Genomic DNA, 12,421 nt, shown 5'->3' on the forward strand with positions numbered 1-12,421 from the left:
GTGTGTTAACTCACAGAATCCTTACAAAACCCACTTGGGGCAGCTACTATGATCTCCATTTTATAAAAGACGGAAATGAGGCTTAAAGAGGTTAGGTAACTTGCTCATGTCATAACGACAGAGATGGTCTAGTTGGGATTGGAAACCATGTAGTCTGACTCTGTGGTGTTTCTCTTACCCCCCACGTACCCTGTCATTCCCTCACCGCAGTACTGACAGGTGGTCAGAGAAGATATCTGCTGCCTGACGATCCCCACTTAGTAAGTGGTAATGTCAGGACAGCAGTTCTCAAAGAGTGGCCTGGGACTCGTGTGTGTCTGTGAGTGAGATGGGGAGTCTTTGAGATCCTTTTAGGGGGTCCAAAGGTCAAAACTGTTTTCATAATAATACCTAGATGCTCTTGTCTTTTCCACTCTAATTCTCTAATGAGTGTACCGTGGAGTGTTCCAGGGGTTTTATGACCTATGTCATCACTGTCATGGCCAGCAGAATGTATGCTTGCGTATTCTTGCATTCTAAAGTTTTTGTATTCATTTCTAGTTTGATGGATACCAATGGCTAAAACCCACATAAATAAAAGGGTTTTGGAGGTCTGCAATGATGTTTGAGAGAATAAAGGGGTCCCAGCCCTAAAATGTTTGAGAATCACTAGGAAAGAATAAGGAGACATCAATACATATAATAATGTATTTTCCAGCAGTCCGTTCATTCGTTCACATTCATGTAACACTTGGCTGTGGCCACTCTCTGAGGTGCTGGAGGTACTGGGTGTTGGATGGTGTATTGTGACATTTTTCCTAGGTTTTGATGGTCGATCTCAACTTACAAGTCTTCAGCTTTGGGTGATTCATGCTTACAGCTCTTTGCCATTTACACCCATGTTACAGTCTTCTGGCTGGCAGCGCATAAACATGTGTTGCCCAGACAACTCTGAGGAAATGGATACCAGCCTTGAATACTGAAGAGAAACAACTTCTTTGTATCGGAGAAATTTATTTTTAAAAAGTCACCAAATGACACTAACTTTTTTTCAAGAAGCTCTTCAAAGATGCCCATCAAAATTGAACTTCTCCCCGGAGTAAGGTCATTCTGAATCGCGCTACTCTGATGAAGTAGCCCTTTGTCTGACTGGGGAGGTAACGAAGATGGTAGGAAGTGCAGCATGAGACCTAATGAGACACTATGATATTGTGCTGCCGAACACACAGGTTAATGTCATTTGTGACCGTATTACTCAAATTAATTGCTTTTCATAGACTTTTGAAAAGATGGAGGCTGAAAATCACACACCATCAGTATTTAGCTCAATAACCGAAGAAGTAGGTTTTCTGTATTCGTATAGTCATGGGTACCAGTTCTCTGTTCAGGAACAGAACTCCCTCATAACCTTTGGTTCTATGGGAAGATCAGCATAGCTGTTGCTCAGCGTGCCCTTTTTCCAGGAACATAATCTTTGCTATAGGAGGTTTGCCCTTTCCCTCAGTGCTCAGAATGTTAGCAATTCTACTTCCTGCTCCAAGGAAAGGAGGCCAAGTACAATTTGTGGATATTTTGGAATAAGTTCATTTTTCCCCCACATACAATCCATCAAGTGACTGTCGAGTGTTCTGAAACAGAGCGGTTATTGGATAAATTATGTGACATGGCTTTTATCACTGGTAAAGGGGAAAAAAAACCTGTGAAACAGAGAGGTCTAAGAAATCGTGTGTTTCACTGTTATAAATTGTCTAGAGCATGTGACACCGAGAAGGGATTAAAAAGAAAAGGGTAGACTCATATTAAACCCGTTGAGGGGATGGTATGCTCTTCCCCCTGAGCCATGAAGACTTTGATCCTACCTTCTGATGTCCTGGGAAAGCACCAAGTCTTATTTCAGCATCAACAAACCCTTCTTCGTCCAATGACACAACTTCACCATTACCTCCGTCTTTCCACTTTGGAGATGTCAGGTTATGGACCAATTTAATTGCTACTGACTTGTGCACAGTGTTTGTATTTGCCCAGTATATTCCAATTTGAAAAGCCTCCTGGAAAAATAATGCCTCAATTATAAAGTATTTTTCTTAACTTTGATAGTTTTACCTCTATTCACAGGAATTTTTTATATTATATAATAGGTCTACTTAGGCAACCAAATCCCTTTATGAGTTGTGTTTTTGTTTTTGGAATGGCAACATACATTTTATTTTAGTTCTCAATGTTTTCTTTGATTCACAATGGAATTTATATTCATGGAAGGGGAAAAAAAAAAACCTAACCCAAACTGTGGCTCCCCTATAAATAACAAAGACTTAAAAATGAAGGGCTTCATTTCATTTGACTAGAGAATAATACGCAACCTTAGGTACATGTAGGTCAGCATTTCAATTCCATAAGGAAACATCATCTGATTATTTAAAAAAAAACACAAACACACACAGGAAAAATGCAATTGAATAAAGATGTTCATGAACTAGAACTCAAAAAAGGCCTCTCCAATTGTTTCCCACCAGGAAAACATTTTATTTAGGAGTTCTTTGCATTCTATTTTCCTACAGATTTATGTGCTTTCTTGAAATGGGTTAGCCTCATCAAGAAAGTTCTCTTGTGATGGAATACAGTCTTGCCGTGAAATTCTGTTTTATATTAGGGTCCCACCCCCAATGCCAGTAATGACTCCATATTGTTATTATCAACAACCGGGTAGACATCCATGATTATGGACATCCAGGTCCTTATAAGGGAAAAGGGGCTCTGACAAAAATAATTGCTCAGAAAGCCTTGCAGATCTCTGAGAATTTCTCTAAGAACCCCAAGTGTATTTAGGGAGTGGGTTAGCACAGAATATGGCTCTATATCCTTAACATACCCTGAGTAGGCCAATCATAATGCTTGTCAAATATCCTGTACAGAGTGAAAATGAAAATGAAAATGTAACTAGTACAAGTTATCAAATTTAATGATAACTCAAGTATGAATACTGCTGATGGGGGGAAAAAAAGACATCTGAAATGTCTTTGAATATCAAAGCACATTCCATACCTCTTACATATGCATCTAAGAGGAGAGTTTTCTACAGCTGATTCTGTTAAGAATATAAATGTGACCTCAGAATAAAGGCTAGTTGTTGAAAGAGAAGAATTCATATTAACTAAAAAAAAGTTATCGTACCTGAAAATTAGGAGGGATAATAACTTTGCCAGCAGGAACCTGTAGAACAATCTTCTCCCCTTCAAACAGCCAGAGGTCCCACTTGGATTGATTGATGAGCAGGGCCCAGGGTAGAAGCTCTATCAGCAAGGCTCTAACATATGGCTTCCAGACTGACAGCTTCACTCGCATTGGGCTATCCCACTGACTCAGCTGTTCACTCCTGTTCCAAATACCACATCCAAGAGACTCAATGAAATACAATGACGTCAGTATTCATGAAATATGTTTAAGGATTCCAGACACACAACGCTCTTGTATGACCCCTCTTCACACCAGAACCATCCAATGCTGAATCTGCATTCTGGAGAAACTTCTCATGCAATTATGTTCTAGATTATGAGTAAAGCAGTCCATAAAACACATCTACCCAGACGACAGAAGGTTGGAATCTGATAGATGTGTGCAAATATTTCTTTTTTTAAAAGACTTTTTGGGGTGCCTGGGTGACTCAGTGAGTTAAGTGGCTGGCTCTTGATTTTGGCTCAGGTCATGATCTCAGGGTGCTAGGACAGAGCCCCATGTCAGGCTCCATGCTCAGTGGGTAGTCTACTTGAAAGTCTCTCTCCACCCCTCTTCCTCCACCCCTCCCCTCATTTACCTACTTCCACTCTCTCTCTAAAATCAACCAATCAACGAATGAATCAATCCATCATTAAAAACCTTTTATGGTATCTAACATTTTGGTGAATGGTCATTTATTTATCAATATTGAGAAATGTTTGTAGAAAAAGGTTGCTGGGGACCGTTACCTGTCAGAATCCTTTTTATTATAGGGCCACATGGGCTGAAGGGAACTTTCTGGCCCATAGAATTCATCAAGGATCTGATTTACTGTGCCTCCAGGGTGTATCTTAGTGGCTATTTGCTTGATGAGGGAGGTTGAGATGGGAACGGCACAGTGGGAAGGATCATCTTCTTCTCTAGGAAATGGAAAAGAATAAAACAGGAGTGAATATCAGATTTCTAAAGTGAATTTATTGAAAAAAAAATCGAACTATAGACGTATCATAGACCAATACCTTTTGTGACATTGAGTCAATTTTTTTGGTGATTTAGGGATTAGTGACACAGTTTTTGGATGATCTGGGCCCTGACCCCTTTTCCCTGTCCCCCTCCCCCACATGCTTGGGTGAGAGCTCTATTCATTTCTTCTACTAGAGAAATTATGTCAATTAAATCTTCCAATCCCTCTTGTTTATATCTAAGTTTAATGAAAGAGGCTGAATTTTATCCAAAACCACTGAAGAAGATAAGGAAACACTAGGCAGGGCAATTTTAAAATAACATTCTCATAAGATAAGGGAATCAGACAAAATATTCTATCTGCCTTCTTCCCCTCAATAGTACAGGTTGCTTTTCTACTGAATTTCTCTTAGGAAAACGTAAGGATTTTTCCAGTACCTTGCTTGAAATGTTAGGTGATGCACAAGGTCAGGTTCTATGTTTTGTAGTGGTTTTTCCTGTCCTTTTCCTGGAATAATTTGTGTTTCACTCAATCCCAGACTCCTTTTCTCCAAATGTATGATAATGGGGTCTGGAAGATGACTCCTCATGATAAAAAGAGGGCTGAACACAATCTATAAAAATAAAAGGACAGAACAACTTTCATATTTGCTTTGTTGCAGTATTCCAGCTGTTTGATGCTGAAACAAACTTGTAATAAATCTCTTCCCTGGGTCACTCTGACCTTAATTTATTTCAGAACAGGAAAGGTCAGAGTCATATACCATATTTTAGGACTGGAAAGCACTCACCAGTCGTTGTTGCACTTGAGAATTGGGTTCTAATGTCAAAACTGTGCACCAGACATAAAAAATGGAACTGTTTGAAGATGGCACCTGCAAAGGAGGTAGAAAAGGGTTCTGTTAAATACCGAACAGTTTACTAATTAATCAAAATGAGGCACAGATCGAATGTCAGTTTGGAGGATTAAAAAGTTTAAAGTTATAGAAAAAAGCCATTAAAAACAGAGAATAAGCAAAACCAGACTTCATTATGGCATAAAGTGAATGTGCAGTGAGTCAACGAGGCCAACGCTTTCTTAAAGACAAAGGCATTTGTAAGAGGAGAGGCTGATACAAGACTGGGTCGGAGAATGGCGGGGAGGATTTGTCCTTTGTGGCAAGAAAAAGTGCCGATGGTGGAGTGTGAAGAGGAGATAAAAAAGGAGCAGACCTTTGTGAAGATTCTCAAGTCAGGGGGGCACTCCTTCCCCACTTCTCCCCTGCATCCCCATCCCAAGCCCTGGTGCATCAGGATCCTTCTCAAGATATAACTTGTCTCCACCTGAAAAGGGCAGCGTCTTGGCTCTCAAGGCGACTGGAACTGATACCACAGCTGTGCTGCTGTGGGGTGGGAGGAAGCAATATCCCAAGTCTTTTTATCTTACTTCAGATCTCCCTCTTTTGTACCGGCCATTTTTTAAATAAAGAGCTGTACTGAATAAAGAGCAAAAGGAGAAACTTTTAATTTTAAAAACTGCTCTACTTGGGCGCCTGGGTGGCTCAGTTGGTTGAGTGGCTGCTTTCGGCTCAGGCTCAGGTCACGATACCGGACTCCCGGGATCGAGGCCTGCATCGGGCTCCCAGCTCCACGGGGAGTCTGCTTCTCCCTCTGACCTTCTCCTCTCTCATGCGCTCTCTCACTGTCTCTCTCTCAAATAAATAAGTGAAATCTTAAAAAAACAACACAAAACTGCTCTATTCCAGATTGCCGTACATCTCGTACCTGAATGACAATGCTATACTCAGGGGACTTAGATTCCAAGCACACGTCTCTTGACCAGTCTTCATCTCCTTTGGCCTTCACACACAACTCCGTCAGCTCACTGTTTTCCAGTATGTATGAAGGCAATTTCTGTTTGGCTGTGAGGCAGTCGAAATGTTCTCGAATGACAGCTTGTCCGTCTTGACCGATGTAATGCTGAACGACTTTCAGTTCTATGCTTTGAGACAAATAACTGCAGATGATCTGTCTTCCACAGATGATAATCTAAAACATAATGAACACACACATAAAGTTTCACCCATTCGGATTTCCTGAACTGGTGACATGTTCACTGTTATTACCTGTGTTCGTTTTGAAGGAAAGAACGTGAAGCCATGAGCTTGTTTAGAGCATACAGGAAGAGAGGCTTGGGAGGAGAAAGGGATTTTGCTTTGGTCATATTAGGTTTACCGCACTCAAAGGACAGGCACAGGCAGAGCCCACAGCAGCCAGCTGGAAATGCTGGGTGTGTGCCTGAGCGTGCAGTGGGGCTGGAGACGGCCGACCAACGGAATGAAAGCCTTGCAAATGCGCACAGACGGAAAAGAGCTGACCTGGAAAAGAGGTGCAGGCTTACACCAGCAACTGACCAACAGCCTAGGGTCAGATTCAGGGGCAAAGAGTCAGGGAAGGGGCCTGAGAAAAAGAGGCAAAGGACTGTGGCGGTAAACCAGGGGAAGCTGAAGCCCCGAGAAAAGACCCACCAGGAAGGGGTAGTCAGTGATGTCACGTGATGTGGCAGTCACCAAGGATGGGGACCGAGCACAAGTCTTCAGCTCTGGTGGCTGAGAGGCCAACTGGCGATTTATGTTTCCAAGGCTGGTTTCCAAGGGTTTCTTGTAGTCTTACACAATAAGAGATCACTTTATAAATTGGTAATACAAACAACTGTTAAGTCAGATGCCTAATTATAGTTTATGTTATTCAGGTTTTCCCACAGAGTAGAAGCATGTGGCTTTGTAAAACACACAGAATGATCCAAAGATTCATGAATCACCCCATTTTTCCTCCAGCTAAGAGTACAGTTCATGGTAGGCATTAAGAAATGTTTCTTAAGTTGGTTGAAATTGAAAAGATAATGCAAAACTTTATTCCTATGCAGTGAGTCCTACTGTAGTACAAATATTCACCATGACTAGAAAATATAGGACTTTCACGTACTGGATTTTCTTATTTGTAATACTTTTTCTAGATTTTATGAATAGTAATCATTCATACGCACACCAATATATATGTGGTTTCCCAAGCATGTGATGGTTAATTTTATGTGTCGCCTTGAATGGGCCACGACTGCAGAGATACTCGGCCAAGCATTTTTCTGTGTGTGTCTGTGAAGATGTTTTTGGATGAGGTTAACGTTTGAACTGGTAAACTGAGTAAAGCAGAGTGCCCTCCCTACTGTGGGTGGGCCTCACCCTGTCAGCTGAAGACCTGACTAGAACAAAGAGCCTGTGTAAGAGGGACTCCTCCTGCTTGACTGAACCAAGACGTCGGTCTTTCCTGGCCTTTGGACCTGGGCTAAAAAATATCAGCTCTTCTTGGGTCTTTAGCCTGCTGGCTTTCAGGCGGGAACTACACGTCAGCTCTGCTGGTTTTTGGCTTCCACAGCCATGTGAGCCAATTGAAAAGAAATCTCTCCCTCTCTTTCTCTGCATATACATGTATGTACATACACACAAATCTGTATGAATAAATACACACATCATATTACAAGGCATTTTTACACACTAACTCTCTCATTCTCACAGTAACCATATAAAATAGGTGTTACTAGGACTTGTCATCTTAACAAGGAGAATGATGTCAGATGACTTGCACGGTGTTACCCAGACTCTCTGGCCCAGAGTATGACAGTCACTCTGAAGGTCTGTCTTTCATAAAATTAACACCTATGAATTAAGAAAGCCTAGAAACTATAAAAAAGAGAATGAAGACTGCCCATCATAATGTAAATGTGACAGATGTCACTGGTTCCATTCCAAAGAGGTGGTCCCTCCTTCTCCCTGGTTATTAATGACCCTGATTCAGTTTAGGTCTCAAAAAGGAGCAAAGTAATCAGGGAAGGTGGACACCTCCATGGCCTCCATAGTCTGTGTCACAGCTGGCACAAACTGATCCTTGTGATTCCATTCTCCTTTTGCCAGTGATTACTTTAGGGGTGAACACGGGGCATTGTTTGGCTAATAATATGAGAAGGAAAGACTGCTAAAAGGCTCTGGGAAAGATTTTACTCCTTGATAAGGGAGAGCATTTGAGAAGAGAAAGCCCGCTTCTTGTCTGCCATGGAAGAAGTTGTGAGAGGATATATAATGTACATACAGCTTCTGTAGCCATCTTGAGACACAAAAGGCAAATCCAAGAGGATAGCAGAGAAGCAGATACAGCCCTGAGTGGCTTAATTAACCAAAACCTAACCTGCCTTCCTCATTCTTATTATATAAGATAATAAATATAAAATAGGAACAATAATAGTGTCTGTCTCACTAGCTTACTATGAAGATTAAAAAGCCTACTTTGTTACTTCAAACTGAAAACACCCTAATGGATACATTTTCATATGTGATTAAGAATATTTTGTAAACACCACTGTAAGTAAACTATTATTTATACAAATACATATGATTATGAATGAACGGTTATTTAGTTCATTATAAAGAAACCTGCTACGATGACAGACCAAAAATTAAATGTCATTGTTGTTTCATTAGTTGAACACTAAAGTTTAGCATTTTCTTAAACATTTATTTTCCAACTATCTATTCCTTTGACTTTTCTTTAGAAGGAGTACATCTGTAAAAACCAAGCCGTGCTTAACTGTACATTACTTGTAGGCACTCCAGCCATTATAATCTTTTAAAACAATGTTTTCTCAATAACAAACACAGAAGTCAACTGAACCATGAGTCCTGAGTTAGAAAGCAAGCTTTTCTTCAGCATATGCTAGGGGTTACTAGGCACTCATGGTTAAGTCTTACGAGGCCTTAGCATCATCTAATTTTAAATAAACACGTGAAAGCTCTGAGGCAGTATTTAATTCTGTTCTTCCTCTTGATGTGCCCAGGCCTGGCAATGTATGCACACTGCTCCTGCTTTAGAACCTTTGGGCCCCATGAGATTTAGGAGAGAATTTTGCTGTCTCTCACAGAAACCACAGAATCTTTGCAACCATCTGGGACTCACTTTGTCTAAAGACAAAGATCCTCTTGGTGGGTTTTTATAGTTTCATTTTCAACTATAAAGCCTGTTAAATAGGCTTTCAAATATGATAAAAAGAAAACCCTTAAAAGTGGCCAGGGAGAGAGGGCTACTTAGATGAAGGAAAATCCAAAATGGCTCCGCCTCGGAATGGTGATCTTCAGAGCCGCTCCCACGCAGGGTTCAGTGAGAGCCATGTCTGCTTTTCTTCAAAGTGGCAACACTTACAATGCCTTTATTTTGAAAATTATGGTTAGAATTTCAAGATTAATTTATCAGTTGAGGACAGCTACTTAATTTTTTTTAATGTAGGGTTTCTCTTTAATACACATTTCCAGGTTTCACACTAATTCTCCTCTTTCCCCAAAGCCACAAAGATGTGTATGGAAGATTTCCACATATGATTTTACTTAGCAGGTTTCAGAACTCTTATTAGATCAGTGCCAAGAAGAATAGTGATATTAAAGAATAACTCCAGAGCACCAGATGTACTGGAAAATGATATCTTAGCCCTGATTAAAAGTGTATGTATAAAGATGCAATATATATACATACGTACATATGTACATTTACGTTTTTAGAGTGGTAAAGCTTTTCTCAATGAGGGGATAGGATACGTGGAAGTCACTGTGTGTACATGGGTAGCTGTGTTATGTACAAAGTTCCTGAGAAATTTTGTATGTGGTCAATTATCATTCAGTTGGAGAAATGGCAGGGCCATAAGAAAGGCAGGGTACAGACAACCAAACCTCATTGTTCAGGCATCAGCCAATTCTCCATTACCCGGGGGCGTGTTAATGCAGCTATGGTCCATCAGTGAGCTGCACACACTCACCTCCCAAAATCTTTGAAATTAGGCAGCTGTGGTTTATTGCAAATTTCCCAGCCCAGGTGGGGTAGAAGGAAAGAAGCCAAGATGTTAGAGAGGCAGGAATCCACGAAGCTCTTCTGAAAACTTGATTCCTATCTTCCTTCCCAACCTGGCTAATTGAGGAAATCCTGTGTCTCTGATATACTTTAAATGGAGCTAACCTGAATTTTAGTTAATCTACGCTGACAATAAAAAATTAAACCCAACTGAAAGACTATAAAGGGTTTTCACAACAATGCAGCAGTTATTTTGAAGTTGGTGGTCTGCTGAACCTTTCAGCATTACCTGCGTTCAGTACCAACCATTTTACATTTTGCTTCTTCCTCGGTTAAAATGAATTGCTGTTTCTGTATTCCACTTCTCACTGTTCTGCTGAGTGACTAAAATGGTCCTCATTTAGAGCCCAATCTCATTTGGCTATGACAATAAATGCTAAAAATCAAAGTGTAAATTGTGTGTATGTATGTGTGTGTGTATGTCTTCCAGGACAGAGGGATGGAAATGGACTTTGCCAGTAAGATGGCACTTCTTTCAGAAAAGTAAATAAGTAAATGCAATGGGAGGGTGGCTTATGCTTCCATTATGGATTTCTGAAAGATTCTTTCCTGCCTGGCTACATTCTACATTTTTTAAAAAATAAGATAATTTATTATAATAAGATAGAAGCGGAGAAAAGTGTGAGAGGAAGTCCCTACAGAAAATAATTACTAAACATCCAATGGTTTGAATAACATTTGGAAATCCTGAAATGCAATTTGTCACCAGATGCCTTAAAATCTGTCGATTTGACATTAACAGAGAGGATGATTAAAGGGATTCCTTAAGCTTCTAATGCATGGGAAATTTCTGTGAGTCTGATTTGAACCCCCCCCTTACACTAAGATTTTTAAGAAATTCTAATAGTCTGAAAAACTCAGAGAGTCAGTATATTGGTTGGGACAAATATATATATTTAGTTATTTCAAGGATTAATGTTGCCCTAACAAGTATCTGGTGACACAAAACAATGAATTTTGGTTAAAGAATAAAGTATATCTTTTTAGTCTGGGAAGATGTATCAAGTACCACAAAAACATTCACATCCTTTGCTCAGGTAATTAAATTTTATAGCAAATTATTTTGAGGACAGATCCAGACATTCTGACATATATATGTATACACACAGATATTTATTTAAGGATTTATTCTGGCAACCAGTTGGAAATTATCTAAAGGTGCAGCAACAAGGGGATATCTAAATGGGTCTCAACATACCATGTGGCAAATTATACAACCATTAAAAAGATAGTTCAGCTCTGTAGATAACACGAGAACATAAGCATCATATAATGTTAAGTGAAAAAACAGGTTGAAAACTAATTATAACCAGATCTCAAGTTGGCTAAAAAAAATCTGCATAGAAAAAAAGTAGAAAAAGATACACTGAAGTAGTAACAGTATTTATCTTTGGGTGGCAGAAATATGGGTACTTTTCTTTTCTACTTTAGACTTTTCTGTGTTTTCAGAAATATTTTAAAATAGTTAACACAAAAATAACAACAGTGAACTAATATTTACTAGGTGCTTTATTTTACAAAAGGAATATGATGTACAGAAAGGTTAAGAAATTTGCCTGAGATATTAGGTAATAGATATTAGGGCTGGGAAATCTCTTCTAGTCAGGGGGAAGAAAAGGTAAGTAACATTTTGTGGGAATTTTTAAAAAAGGTACTTCCCATGGCCAACTTTTCTGACTTATGACCTACTGTTGCAATATGTAGTATTGCCTCAGGAACACAGTATATATTAATTTATCCCTAAAATTTAATATTACTCCTTGAAGATATATAATATCTATGCAAGAAGGAGGCACTATCATTTTTGTCTTTTTTTTTTAAAGACTTTATTTATTTATTTGACAGACAGAGATCACAAGAAGGCAGAGAGAGGGGAGGAAGCAGGCTCCCTGCTGAGCAGACAGCCCGATGTGGGGCTTGATCCCAGGACCCTGGGACCATGACCCGAGCTGAAGGCAGAGGCCTTAAGCCATTGAACCACCCAGGTGCCCTGTCTTTTTTTTTTTTTTTTTTTTTTTAAGATTTTATTTATTTAGTTGAGAGAAGGAAAGAGAGAGTTTGAGAACGCGAGTGGGAGGAGGGGCAGAGCAAGAAGGAGAGGGAAGGCAGACTCCTCGCTGAGCATGGAGCCAGAGGCAGGGCTCCATCCCAGAACCCCAAGATCATGACCTGAGCCAAAGTCAGATGCTTAACTGACTGAGCCCCCCAGGCACCCCAGAAGAAGGCACTATTGGCGTTAAGACAACAAAGTCTAACCAATGTTATGGATTCCTGGGACTATTTCATTCTTGTAACTATAGTTTGAGTTATGACAGTAGGCCAGGTGCTACTTTTAAGCACT

At 39.9% G+C, this 12,421-nt stretch overlaps 1 protein-coding gene across 6 annotated transcripts in view; it reads right to left on the minus strand.

Moving 5' to 3' along the window:
• The window catches only part of VPS13B (vacuolar protein sorting 13 homolog B), a 746,538-nt gene that overhangs the window by 45,527 nt on the left and 688,590 nt on the right, over positions 1-12,421 (minus strand). For all 6 annotated transcript variants that reach the window (XR_004382801.1, XM_032858607.1, XM_032858609.1 and 3 more), the window contains exons 45-50: positions 5,920-6,183; positions 4,947-5,030; positions 4,594-4,769; positions 3,942-4,112; positions 3,151-3,352; positions 1,839-2,027 (exon numbers count right to left, since the gene is read on the minus strand). Coding sequence is in view for 5 of the 6 variants with exons in the window: in XM_032858607.1 (XP_032714498.1) it covers positions 1,839-2,027; positions 3,151-3,352; positions 3,942-4,112; positions 4,594-4,769; positions 4,947-5,030; positions 5,920-6,183 (1,086 nt within the window). In the remaining variant the exon portion in view is untranslated. The remainder of the gene's footprint in view (positions 1-1,838; positions 2,028-3,150; positions 3,353-3,941; positions 4,113-4,593; positions 4,770-4,946; positions 5,031-5,919; positions 6,184-12,421) is intronic.

The sequence above is a fragment of the Lontra canadensis genome, unplaced genomic scaffold (genome assembly GCF_010015895.1).
Source record: "Lontra canadensis isolate GAN:19392208 unplaced genomic scaffold, GSC_riverotter_1.0 scaffold15, whole genome shotgun sequence".
Classification (NCBI taxonomy): domain Eukaryota; kingdom Metazoa; phylum Chordata; class Mammalia; order Carnivora; family Mustelidae; genus Lontra; species Lontra canadensis.